General features: G+C 41.1%; 1 protein-coding gene across 4 annotated transcripts in view; it reads left to right on the top strand.

Moving 5' to 3' along the window:
- The window catches only part of Ctxn2 (cortexin 2), a 10,374-nt gene extending 634 nt beyond the window's left edge, over nt 1-9,740 (top strand). For 2 of the 4 annotated variants that reach the window (XM_055603634.1, XM_055603641.1), the window contains exon 2: nt 9,300-9,740. In XM_055603634.1, the coding sequence (XP_055459609.1) occupies nt 9,357-9,602 (246 nt within the window). In that variant the 5' untranslated portion in view covers nt 9,300-9,356 and the 3' untranslated portion in view covers nt 9,603-9,740. The other 2 variants (XM_055603636.1, XM_055603635.1) reach the window with 2 other exon arrangements.
- Nucleotides 9,741-14,379: the final 4,639 nt, after the last annotated feature.

Genomic DNA, 14,379 nt, shown 5'->3' with positions numbered 1-14,379 from the left:
AAAAAAAAAAAAAAAAAAAAAAAAAAAAAAAAAAAAAAAACCTCTGCAGCTGCTGATGCTGTCAAAAAAGAAAGAAAATGTGTTGTCTGTATACAGATTGCAGGTGTTTCTCCCATAATGTCTTGCAGGAAGTTTCCACGCTTCCTGCAGCTTAATATGTAGAAGACAGCTGGAGACAGCACAAGGTAGAATACGAACGATGGTCTAGGCTTCCCTAATGAGGCGTAGTGAAAATTTTCAGATCAAGCTCACCAGCGCTTCGGAAGGGCTGGGGTCTGAGGAGCCACCCAGATGTTTTCTTAAGGAAAATCCCTCAAAGCTGACGTCTTCAGAGCTTTGGGTAGATTCTTGAAGATCCTGAGGCTTTGGAACTCTAGGAAATCAAAAAATGCATGTACTTCAGCATGATGAAGACATCTGGGTTTGTAATTTAAGGTTTTCCTTTGATTCCAACACACTCATTCCTAAATGACAGCTCCGTACAGATGGGGCCTCAGTAACGCTTTCTGCTGTTCCTTATTTAAATAGGATTTAACGTTTGTGTTTGGTGAAGAGTCTGTTATTCATGTACAGAAGGGCTCATTATTTTTTAAGCTTGAGTTTGCATGTCTCATTTCATAAAATTGCAAGCATTCTCTCATTAGAGACTTTTGTCTAATGACTAGCGCTAAAATACGTTTTACCTAGAATATCATATTGTACTTCAATTGTAACAACTTCAGATTTAATGTTTGTGATGTTGTTAGATAAATAAACAAGAGGGGGGAAAACCTGTTGATTAAAATAAAGACATACAGGGTTCTTCTGTATTTTTAGGAGGTGCCTACATTTTACCATTGGCTTCTGCAATTGCATGTTATGTGGGCCAAGTAAATAACTGTTTTTTGAAAAGAGGATTAGGTAACTCCTAATCAGTAAATAATTCACAGAGGGAAAAAAATGCCTACCACGTTTACTCATGGACATTAAAGACATATATATATATATGTCTTTATATATATATATATATATATATATATATATATATATATATATATATTATATATATCTCCTTGGTGGGTTACTGGCCACCAAGATATGATTTAAATAACTGAGCACAGGGGACTTGGCTGTCACCATCAGTTATTTGTTGCTAACTACAAAGCAACTCCATGACACTGGGCCTTTGGATATCTACAGGTACTGCTGTGGCCCAATGCTATGACTCATCAGGACTTACAGAGCCCTGTATCTGACCCTTGCTGAGAAAGAAAAAGAGATACATTGAATCTGGTTGCTCACTACCGAAGTACTTAATCATGAATTCTAGTGAATGGAGTTGCAAGCAGTATTTTTATCAGTAGCAGAAGTCATATAAAAATACACTTTAATATTTCAGTCATTAGAGAGAGAGATTCTGGTGTTTAATCTGAGCAGTGTTGATGATGTCATCCACTTTTATGGTGTATCACATTTAAAGCAAATTTTACCTGGATTCAGCTTTATATCCAACTCTTTTTTTTTTTTAATTCCCTTATTGTTTTCACAACTGTTTTTTTTTTCATATGGGCTTTTTAAATATCAATTCATGGTTTTGTTCCTTTGTAATCGATTTCTCTCATATTTCACTCATTTTTCTATTTCTCAGTGGATATGGTATTAAAATATTTTTCCTCCTGACATAGGCTTTAGAAGAACTGTTCTATAGAACCTAATGAGTCTTTTCTTTCCTATCTCTTCCAGTTACAGAAAATGAAAATGTGTTTTAATCTCTAGGTGAAAGTGTTTTTGAGACCTTATTCATCATGAAGTAGTCAGAGTTGTAACTGAGGACTTCTTTTTGTTTATGATATTGTTATTGACAATATTTTATATAATATGCTCCATCTCAGTAGGAAGGCACAAAACTCAGAAAATAGTGATGGGTTTTCAGAAACATCAGACTTGGTGTTGGTATTGAAATGAGGTATTCACTTTTTTATGTCAATTGATATATAAAAGTTTGGGAAATTATTTGAAAAAAGCTAGGCCTCAAATACCAGCATTCGAGTGCTTGATGCATGTCTTGAATATGAAGGCTAATGTGCTGGCATTTCTGCTTTTATCTACCTATTTAGACAGAGCTGGCCTCAATAAGCATGCTTCTTTTGGACCTTTGTGTATCTTTTTTAAAACAGTTCTCCTAGATCGGCTCATTGTTTAAAGAGGAACATTAAAGTCTAAGTTTTTTCTTTTAAGATGTTAACAAAATCATCCTTCTCAACTCAAATTTTGTTTAAAAATGGAAACTGCAACAGTTCTTTAAACATTAGATGAATTGACTTAAATTTCTTTTGAAAAATCAAATATCTGGATAAGTTCTTCTTATTGAAAATGATTCAAGTTTGAATGTATTATCCTTCTCTGCCTTTAACTTCTTTGCAAATAAACCTTGTTTTGTCAAATTTTATTACCATCCAATTCCATTCCCTTTTTAGCCATTATATCGCATTTTCTTCAATTCATTAACCTTCTAGAAATTTCTACAATGATGAAATAGTTCCAGCATCAGGCCTTGTTTGTCGGCACTCAGTTTCCATTCCCACTTTCAATGCTTCATGTAGAAACTGTGGCTTTTTTAGTTCTGCGTGAATACTCACTGTGGATTCACTCGTGATCCAGAGCACTTCTTATGAGTCCACCGGGATATCTTATTTTCCCTCTGCAAAAGAGACATGGCTTATGGTTTATTGATAGTTTTTTTTTTTTTCTACATGCAATCCTATGTGGTAATTGCAAACGGCATCTTGTTGGACTTGCAACAGTATTGTCCTGGATCTGCCTAGAACAAGTCTATCCCAGAAAACGCTTCAGATGTGTGATGTATCTACTTTCTTCTTCAGTGTTCCCTTTCAATAATATCTCCTTCTCTGAAGTTTAAGGTTGCAAATACCTCTATGCATTGGGATCTCTCCGTCCTTCATTCGTTCATGCATGTCAGTTTTATTTGATGATCACACCTAACGTATTTTTCCCCAATAGGAATTTCATGTTGCACAAAATTATCTGGGTTGACTCCTTACGCGAGAACCACAAGTTGATGATGCCCAAATTTACATTTACTTTGTAAATCTATACTGTTTTTCCATTCTGTTTAGTGACAAATGCTGCTTTTACATTGCTCAAGCGTAGCCGGGTGGAGCTATCACTAATGGGTCTCTTGTCGTGGCTCACTGCATTTCATCAGATGCCAAGTCCTATCTTTATAAACATCCTTCAAACCCACACCCTATTCCACCTACTTACTCATGTAGCTCTTCATTGCTTCTCACATGAAAGCTGTTTCCAACACCTCTCTTCTAAAGATGTAGAAGATAATAAAATTAATCAGTATGGTTGTTGAGATAAAATTCTCTTACTACCTAAGAGAAATGCAGTAAACGTTGAATGTAGTTTGCTTTTTTTTTTTTTTTTTTCATTTACCATGTAGAAGACTGAATTATTTTGTTCTTGTTTGAACATGGCTCCTCGCCCTTTCTAGTTGGAAGCTCTTTGAGTGGAGAGGCCAGATCTACTACCACGTAACAAAAGTGCAATAAATATTTTGAATACAATTATACTGACTACCTATTAATCATTTGTGTTTAACAGGGGTGTAATAATGACATTACCATTTTGGACCCTTTTTTCCCATCCAAGTTAAGACTGTCTCTGTTTTTCAAGCAATTGCTTTACATCTTCAACATACATAAATGTTTGATGAATTGCAGTTTGGATAGTTCTTTCATGTAAATTATGAAACAATATCTCCCTGGTTTTCAGATGACACATTTCCGTCCTTCATATTCAAACACAAGACCTTTGTAAACATTTCTGCTAATTTCAGAATTTAAGTCTTTGGAAATGTTTTGAATCTCAACTCTGCTAGCTACCTGTATTTTCAGCCAAGCTTTATGTTAAAGTTAGTAATCATCACTTGAATGTCTTCAACTTCGTCACTGTTGTTCAGCATGGAAGAGTGTGTAGCTAAGGCTAGACCTTTGTGATATTACACTGAAGATCTGTCTTCATGTGCAAAGCCTGGTATTTATTAGGGCAGCCCAGTTTTATGTAGATAATGAATCTACATAAAACACTATAAGCCAGGTATATCTCACATCTTCCTCACAAAGGGATTATTTTTAAAAGCCCATGAATTGCCAAAGTCACCAAATCATGCTGCCCCACGTCCCCAATTCATCATATTAGCAGCAAACTCGCAAAAGAAGGCTAATTTTGCTGTTGGTATCTGAAGTTTTCCTCGAAGAGCCATCTGTTAGGGCCTGGCTCCTGGTCACTGGCCTCTTGGGAGAAAGTGAGACCGTTAGAAACAGATGTGCCTTGTCAAGGGAAGTTAGGTCTGCAGAGATTACCTTGACAGGGACAGCGAGGCCCTGACCCTTTCTTCCCTCCAGCCACTGAGTGGGCAGCCCTCCTGTGCTAGAACCAAAAGCAGGGTCACATGACTGTGGCTGAAACCGCTGAAGCAGAGAGCCAAGATGAACTTTTTCTCTTTTAAGTCGATGATACGACATTTGACGACGATGGAAGCCTCAGGAATACAGGACTGCTTCTCTTGTGCATTCTTTTTTTTTTTTTTTTCAATTTTTATTTTTAAGATTTATTTATTTTTGAGTGTTCTACCTGCATGTACACCTGAACGCCAGAAGAGGACGTAAGATCCCAGTATAGATGGCTGTGAGCCACCATGTAGTTGCTGGGAATCAAACTCAGGATTGTCTGGGAGACGGTTCTCTTAACTGATAAGCCATTTCTCCAGCCCCAATTATTAATTCATGTATATGATTATTTTGCTTGTCTGTATGTCTGTGACCACTGTGTGCCTGGTGCCCTCAGAGGCCAAAAGAGGGTATCAGATTGTCTGTACCCCTGGAACTGGAGTTACAGATAACTGTGAACTTCTTTGAAGACGCTGCAGTGTGAAAACCCGTGTCCTCTGGAAGAACAGCCAGTGCTCTTAACTGCTGAGCCATGTCTGCAGGGCCATCAGCATTGCTTCTCTCTCACCCATGTTCTCATTAGTGCCTTCTTAGCGCCGGCAATTACCTAGCAAACGTCTATTAGTCACACATTATCAACGTATCATTTCCATAATTTCCTCTTCTTCCTTGTGAAAACTGAAGCATTTGCCTGGACTCGTAACTCCAGTAGCTTTTCCTTGGTCGGTCATTTCTGAAAGCATATCTCCAAGCTATGAAAAACAGAGTAGGCTAAGGAGTCATGTCTTTTTTATTTATGACTTTAAAATAATTATGTCTGCCTCTTCCATAAAGGCATAATGGCCAGTACGGTGCATTACTACCAGGTTCAACAGTGCCTAGCACCAAGCAAAGTGCTGGCATATTTCAGTCTCTACATTTTTTTTTTCTTCAGTGAGTAAGTTAAGAAAATACTCTATGTTGTCTTAAACTCGTTCAACCTTTGACTTCCTGATCTCATCCTCAAAGTGTCGGGTAGCTTTCCAGAAGCTTTCCAGTTTCTGATAGCATTGCGTTTCTTCTGTATTTGTTCTAGGGATAGAGAGATAGAATGCTGCAAATTACATTTGTTGTCATGGCAACCTTTTCCACTTACTAAGCAATTCTTTATCCACACGCTGGTCACATCCCTACTCAACTCAGAAGATTTTGAAGTGTCTCACGACACCCTTCCTGACAGAGGGAAACAGCCAAAGATTGAACAGTGGAAAAGGAGTAACAAGGAGTAACCACACAAGAATTTTATTTTATTTTATTTATTTTAGTTTTTTTGAGACAGGGTTTCTCTGTGTAGCTTTGGCTGTCCTGAACTCTCTCTGTAGACCAGGCTGGCCTCCAACTCACAGAGATCCGCCTGCCTCTGACTCCTGAGTGCTGGAACTACAGGAATGTGTCACCATGCTTGGCTACACCAGAAATTTTAAGCTAATTAAAAACTCACAGAGATCAATTATAAAATTGACATCTCTACTCTCTGGTAAATGTTACTATTTCAAAAAAAGATGAAAATAATATGGTTTCCTTAGAAAACAAGGGAGATTCACAGAGTTGCCTGGAAAAAAAATCCACATTCTCCATCTCTGAGGGTGAAAAACCATGTCTTTTTGAGAACCCTTCATTAATCACTTTAATAGGAGAGAGAGGGAATGCTGAGTTGTTGACTTCTGGTTATCTTCAAGGCCAGTTTTTGAAACCAAATGGAAGTTTTCTTGGTCATGTCAGCTACTAATAAACGAAATTTCAAGATCTCTGGATATTTAAGAATTCATACTTTAAAAAATAACTCTATTCTTCCAAGATTGTATCCACTGTATATATCCATTGTGTAAATATTTAATTTATTTAAATAGTTCAAATAGTTACCAAATAAAGACACTATACTAATTTAGAAATGGTTAATTTTTTTTTCCATTAATTCATTAAGTCGCTGTCTTAAGAATCTAAGTACAAAGCATGATGTGGCATATATATGGGGGGGCGGCGCTTTTGTATCTCTACTAGGGAGAGACTGTTTTAGTTCAGGAGAAATGCACGAGCTGTGTGCTTCGTTGCTGCTTCTGGAAAACGCCTCTTTTGTTGATTTGCTTGTTCAGTTGCCTGGTAGGTTGGATAACAGAGTCTGTGGGTTCATTACTAGCCCAAGCCTAAGACCGGCTTCTCCTGTTACCAGCTAGGACCGGGTGTACACATTTACTCTGCGATGTCTTTAAAATACCGAACTGCTTTTAGCGGAGATGGTAATAGCAGTCCTCTTACCCCTGCTTGATGGCAAGACGAACAAAGAATTAAAATTGCTCAGGTGTGTTATCTTTTGTGACGTTAATTGTTGTAGTAGCCAGACTCCGAGGCAGAGTTTACTGGGCCAGCTGTTTATTAAGAAATGCTTTCGGGCTCCAACCCTGGAGACGGAGACGTGTGGAGAGCGAAGCGGGTGTGGACAGGAGTTGCGTTGGGACATGTACCAGAAACATCCTCAGCGGGACGCACGTGGGACTCCAGAGCTACATACTTCTTTAGCGTATTTCCCTTTGAGCCGAGACGGTCAGAGCCACGTCCCGCACTCCCTGACCAGCATCCTTCCCAGGAGGAAACAGCCTTGGTAGGGCAGGTCTCTGCGGAGGAGGCAGCACTCCATACTAACCAACCATGAACCGATGTTTTTTGGCCCCTCTGTTTTTAGAGGCTTCTTTTTATCATCTTAAATTTATGTGCATGTGTGTGGGTCCGTGCACGTGGGTACTGCTTGGTACTGCTTCCCTCAGAGGCAGAAGAGCTGGAGTCGCCCATGTTTCTGAGCTGCTGCCTGATGTGGGAGCTGGGAACTGAACTTTGATATTCTGCAAGAGTAGCATCACTGAGTGTTATTGGGTCCTCTTACCTACACACTCCCAAAAAATGTTACATGTAGCTTACAAGGACCATTCATTTGACAATTAAAAAAAAAAACCCAAAAAACTGTTTAATCCTGTTTCCTATACCTCCTGTGGGATAAATAACAAAAGAGTTAGCCTTTGGCAAGATCACTCCAAGTTACTTAAAAAACTTTCTTTTTTTTCTTTTTTTTTTTTTTTTTTTAATGCTAAGCACACTTTTACTTGTGAGGGCAACTTAGCAGAAAGATGCTCCACAAATGGAAATGTTTTTCCCATTTATTGAGTTAAAAATCAACCAGCCAACATGCCAGAAGTAGGGAGTATTTCTGCCACTGGTAGTTTGAAGATAGAGCTCTAAAACTTTATAAAATATGGCATCTATCACTATGCTTTCAAGTCTGAAAGCCACATGCCTCCTCATTACACTCTGCACTCATTCTCACCTATCTCTTGCTCTATCTTAGTGAAGTTTTCTCAAGTTTATTCTCTTTTACTCGCAGGAGTGGTTTGCACACCTATATGTCTATAGACCACAGGCAAGCCTGGTGCCCTCAGAGACCAGAAGAGGAAGTCTGATCCCTTGGTACTGGGGGTTATAGACATTTGTGAGCGCTGTGTGTGTGTGTGTGTGTGTGTGTGTGTGTGTGTGTGTGTGTGCTGAGAACTGAGCCCCTATCCTCTGCAAGAACAAATACTCTTAACCACTGAGCCATCTCTCCAGCTCCCTTGGTTGCTTTCTGAAAATGGACAAACAACTCTATTTTGTTTAAAGTCAACTTTCTTACAATGTTTAGCTGTAGTTTTAAAAATAATCAATCATAGACAGGGGCCTGAGAATGAGAATCCGGTTAGAAGGAAGACTACGGAGTTTTCTTAAAGTTAGCTGAAATAGGCAGAACTCACAACTTCAACTTGGATTTTATGCTTAGTTAGGGCAGTGGTTCTCAGCCTTCCTAGTGCTTCGACCCTTTCATATATTTTCTCCTGTTGTGGTAACTTCAACCATAAAATTATCTTTTTTCTACTTCATAATGATAATTTTGCTGCTGCTATGGATTGTACTGTAGAGCTCTGGTGTTTCTGATGGTCTCAGGCAACCTCTGTGAAGGAAAGGCTTATTCAACCCATAGGGACTGTGATGCACAAGTTGAGAACCTCTGCTTTAGGGTTTTCCTGAACATGAATGTAGATGGTAGGGAAACAGCTAATGCCCACAGATATTGTACTTATCTCTTTGCAGTTGTGATGACGGGCATCACTTGTATTCATATAATTTTTAAGACATGCTTTTAGAGTTGAGAATACAACATTTAAACCAGGTAGAGTGGCTCTTGCCTGTAATCCCAGCATTCAGGAAAGTTGAGGCGGAGGGATTGCCATGAGTTCTGGGACAGCCTGGACTATAGAGTGATAATTTCTCTCTTACACACACACACACATAGCGGAAAAGAAGCTAAGTATGAAGCTATGAAAATAAGAGTTGAAATGAAAAATATATCACAGCTGTTTAAAGAACCAGATTTTGTTTCAGACAAAATAACCCTGGAGAGGGACCTTGAAGATAGGACTATAAACTATGGGCACAGTTTACACTCTTTTTATTTGTGCTATTATCTCCACATGCAAAAAATGAAGATGAAAATTCAGATCGAAGAAGTGGTGACAACTGCCAGCAAATCAAAGGCTTTTCATGCTAATGATGCAACGATCACTTCTGTGCTTGGCTTTCTATTGGCATGGATTTATAGGTCCATAAACAACGCGGCACTTCCTGCTGTGGAAAACGCATCTCCAGTGCCAATTTCAGATCTATATCTGATATCTTTAACCATCTTTAATGAGTTAAGAGGGCTTGAAAGTACCTGAGTTTATAATTTCTTTCCCAATGCCTTACAAGGATGAAACTAAACCGGGTCTGTTCTGTACCTAGGTGGAGAATTGACTCCTGCAGGAACCCTGAAGAGCCATCACGATGCACCAGTGAATAATGAGTAGCACCTACTGCAACAATTCTTCAGCTAAGATGAGTGTCAACGAAGCTTCTGAATCCTCCCCGACTCTGGAGCAAAAGACCGGCTTTGTTTTTGTGGGCATCTTGTGCATTTTCTTGGGACTTCTCATTATCAGATGCTTCAAGATTCTGTTAGACCCGTACAGCAGCATGCCCTCCTCCACATGGGAGGATGAAGTGGAAGAGTTTGATAAAGGGACCTTTGAGTATGCACTTGCCTGACGGTGGCCCCAGCTTCATGCCTTTCCCAGTTGCCATTGTGACACACGGTAGACACATTTCACAGTTAGCTCAACTGTGCTGCTAGAGAGAGGATCATTCCATTCACAGAATTCAATAAACATCTGTGGTTGAGTTGTCCGCCTTGCTGTGTGCAATCTCATGTTCTCCCCCATCTCTCTCCTTCGAGGAGGTCTCTACGCACGGAGCAGAAACCAGACCACCTCTAATATCTGCCCTTGCTCTCTGCTCCTCTGGGTATGCTAATAAGCTAGCTGAGGACTTCTTAGAAGCAAACCCACCTGTCCTCTCCACGCCCCAGCACTGCTGTCGTGAGCCCTGGGCTGTGTGACCGTATTCTTGGGGAGATGTGAACACGTCTTCTCACTCCACATAGAGAACCAGCGATAGACTGGGGATACTTCTAGGAATATGTGTGATGGGTTACTTACAGGAGCAGAAATCACTTGACAACAGCTTTCTCACCAAAACCCACCCCAGCGTGAGTGACAGCTCACAAGAGCTGGGAGCCCAGAGCTCAGGGCACTGCCTGCAGGCAGCAGGCACAGGTTGGAGAGTCCCTCTGAGGCAGCTCAGTGGTCTGAACCTCTTCCAGGCCTCTTGTCATCCTTACTGCTTATGTACGTTTGGGGAAAGAAGGAAACTGGGGTTTCTGGTCAGTTTCAGAGACTTTCCGAAGCCTTTGGGTTGTTTATTCCCTAAACTTAGCAAGTTTCCCCTGCAGTGTGGAGTATTTTACCTCCCCTTAGAACATTCTATGCCTTAAGGAACTTCCCTCCAAGATGAAGGCTTATCTCAGAGGAAATTGCTACACAACACTTAGGCTCAAAGGCCTTTGGGCCCAAAAAGGAAAGAACATTATTTTTTAAACAGGGATCATAGGTCAGAGTTCGCAGTGGAACAAATTCAGAAAACTAACACCAGACCTTCCACGTTTGCAGAGATGTGAAGGTTCTCAGAATTCCCAGCATTCTTCTGGACCTTGAAGAACCTCCTGTGGTGAAATCCTGCAGTCCAGCGTCCCTGCCAATCCTGCCTTGTCCCTGCACCACCCTCTTTCATGGCTAGCACCAAAGAGAGAGCTCCAGCATCTCGCAGTAGGAAGGACAATTGTTCTGAGGCAAGGTGTCCAGTCAAACACCCCCGCATCTGAGCCACCAGGAGCCAGTTGTCTAAACTTGGTGGACTTCCCGAGGGAGATAACCATAGGGTTTGAATGCCCCTTTAAATACAACAGCCTAAAAATGCCACAAGCGTACCTGGAAAGCCAGAGCTAAGGAGAGGATTGAGGATATTAGGCTCATTTTCCAGGTCAGGAGTCAGGACTCTGATGTTGGCTGACTCAGCTTCAGAACCTACAGACTGACCTCAGGGCAGACAGTTTCCACATCCGTGAAACAAGGATGAGAAGCCTATGCTGTGTCTCTCAGGAAGGCTGGTGAGAGTTCGGAAATGGAAGGAATGGAAAAGCACTTTGAAAAACCATAGAGCACATAAACATACTATGCTCTCTGCCTGTCTCCACACCACCCCTGACCCGGGTGAGGGTCGCACATGCTTTTTCCATGCCTGAGTTTTATGTGAGCCCTGAGGATCTGAACTCAGGTCTCTGCTTACAGAGCAGGCACTTTTCCCATTGAGACAACTCCCCGGCCTCTACGATGTTTTATCAAGACTCCTAATCATGTCTGTGGCATTCCAAGAAAAAGCAGCCACAGAAAGATGCCTGATAGTGTTTGTTTGTTTGTTTGTTTGTTTGTTTCTTAGTGAATTCGTAAAACATCTATGTTAGCTGTGGTTCTTCTGTTGTTGAGTTTGGGGTGGAAGCCAAGAAAAACTTACTTCAGATAAGGAAGCTTAGAATAAAAGCTTTATTTACTGAGTTCATGGAGGTGGCCAGGATCTGAACTGTGTCCCCAACGGGAAGCTATATTGCATAGTTAAAGGGTGAAAACCGCAAGATGAGGGGACATTGGTGAGTGTCAGGGTCATCCAATCAAATTTTAACATTATGGGAGTTTCTGTTGAAGGCTGGGCCTGATCCAGGACACCTGACCTTAAAATGTCCTAGACATTCTCCTAGACATTTGGTCCAGAGCTCAGCATAATAAGGGAAACAAAGAAGGAGCCACCTGCACTTAGTTAATTAGGGCATAACAGGCAATTGGTTATATACTTTTATAACTTATGTATCTTGGTTTAAATAATAGCAATTTCTATGTTCTTTACTGGTTGACAAAAAAAATTATTTGGAGAAATAGCATAGGACTTCGTTCCTGGGCTTGGGAATATGAACTTGTTTGACCCTTCCAGCAAGGTGGAGACGACTAAAGATGGCTGTACTCAGACAACTGTCTCCTTACAACAGAAGCTGTTCAGCTATTGGGAAGGTCTCAGCTCCCCTAGGTCCTGGGACCTTGAGTTTAGTGTTTCCCTGTGATTAAATGGAGTATTAAATCAAAATTATAGTACTTAGAATAAGTTTCTTTTGCTAGTTCCCAACACTGTTCAATGCCTTCACACCCAAGAGGCTCTTGGTGCCTCAGGAGCACATCCAGTTGGTAATCTGGCCCATGAATAACCCAGTAAATTGAGATCAGCTGATGCTGCTGGGAGGCATCAGTGCCTTAACACAGAACATGGTCTGTGTGACATGAGCTTCTGAAGTGCTTGCTCCCTACGACTCATGTCCAATTGGCAGAGGTTCCATTTGGAACGGGGACAACATTCACAAAGACTTTCCATTTCATGAGATTAGATTTTTATTTCAGAAAGAATAAAAGTATCAAAAGAAAGGAGAGACAGAGAGAGAAAAAAGCAGACAGACAGAGGGGGGTGTGAGACACGTTCATAAAGAATGCACCATTTCAGGTCAACTCCCAACACATTACCACTCCCAATATCACTAAGAACACACACTAACAGGAAGTGTTTGGTCCATAGCTTTTATTTTTCATTCGTGCATCTTAGTCTTTTGGGAGGAGGGGGTAGACAAATGGTCAGCATCTGTATTTTCAGAGCAAGAAATGATAATGACAAAAGGCTGGTTATAATTGAGATATAATATGAAAACTTCAAGAAATGTTAGTGCGTCCAAGAATAGATGGCCAATATCATTTCCAGATCAGCTCCCATTGCCATACCCAAGAGCCTTTTAGGGGAACAGGAAGAAAGGTGGTGTCTGTCACCCAAGACAGCTTGTTCTGTTTCTGACCCACTTGCCTCACGGACTTGAATTAAGCTCACCATCCAAGGTTGACTTTATGGATGTTGTCATCCCATCCGTATCCCCTAACTATCTCCCAGCCACTAGAAGATCGGAACCCCCTTAATAAAGAACAAAGGCCATCGTTTCCCCATTAGAGATAACAGCCGCGAATGAAAATGTCTGCTTGATGGAGGACGGAGACTGAAACTAATTCATACACACTGAAGTCAGACAGGCGTGCAGCAAGAAAGAGAGACTGGCCTCAGGGGCACTCACAGCCCCGGGGGGAGGAAGAAGTCTGAAGAATGAGGGAGAGATTCCCGAAGGCAGGTGAGGGCCAAATGGGGCCAATCATCCTAGCGCAGGGAACAGAACTTGTGGGTCTCAGCAGCATCTCAGTAGTCTACTGATCTGCTCAGTAGCCCTGTACCCCCTGGCTGATCCTGGCACCTGACTTCCTAGGCAGAATGTCCTTCTTCTAAGCAAGAGTTGCCACCCCTTACTGAATAAATAAATTTCTTCTATTAAAGTGGTCTTTATGAGATGGTTAGAGCTGACGGGGTTGCTCAGTGGATAGAGGGACTTACTGCCAGGCCTGACATTTGAGTGCAAACCCTGGCACAGACATAGTGGAAGAAGAGAACTGACTCCTCAGAAGTTGTCCTCTGATCTCCATATATACCATATGACCTGTGCACTCACTCACTCACACAAATAAGTAATTGTAAAAACAGAAAAAGAGAGCAGCTGCCTCTTTATAATTCTTCTGACAGAACCTCATAACATTACCTCGCTTGAGTACCAAGGCATTCACCCAGCTAAGAACATCGAAGGAGTTTTCCTTTGGCATCTGCATGGCCCTTTGTACCATCCTGCATCTGGCCACCAACTTACCTTTCCCTTTATTTTAATAGGTATGATTTCTATCCCTGTGTTTAATGGCTGGTCTCAGAATCATTCGTGTGACTAAAAGAAAAAAAGTTTCAAAGGGATAATAAATATTGCCAAAATGGTACAAGCAAGGACTATGTTAACGGGTGTGTTTGGAAGCAGACATATATTAGCTCATTTAGTCTTCACAGTAACTCAGCAAGTTACATACCATTTTTTTTCTGCATCCACGTTTGCATATTGAGGACATTACGGCACACGCACAGTGAATGAGTCTCCTGAATTCACCCAGACAGCAAGTGGCAGGACCAGAATTGAAATGGAGAACGCTTCCCTTACAGCTCGCATTGAATCACCACATCACACCACAGCAGAGCCACCCAGGTAACCGGAAATCACTTGGATGGCTTCTTATTAGACACAGAGAGGACTCATTCAATCATCCTGATTGAAACCCAATGACAGAACCTGCATGGAGGGATTGTATGTGCAATCTTAATCACCAACCCATAGACTGGGGCAGAACCTCCCTCTGAGCAAACCTCAGACACTTGATGTGATAAAAACTGTTCTTCCATGCGGAGACAGAAAAGCCATTTAGTGGTGCCACTGGGAAGTGTACCCAGTTCGAATACCTCAAAGTGATTTTCTTACTAGACA

This window comes from Psammomys obesus, unplaced genomic scaffold, assembly GCF_907164565.1.
Source record: "Psammomys obesus unplaced genomic scaffold, mPsaObe1.curated_primary_1811, whole genome shotgun sequence".
NCBI lineage: Eukaryota > Metazoa > Chordata > Mammalia > Rodentia > Muridae > Psammomys > Psammomys obesus.
This window is presented reverse-complemented; position numbering and strand designations above follow the sequence as displayed.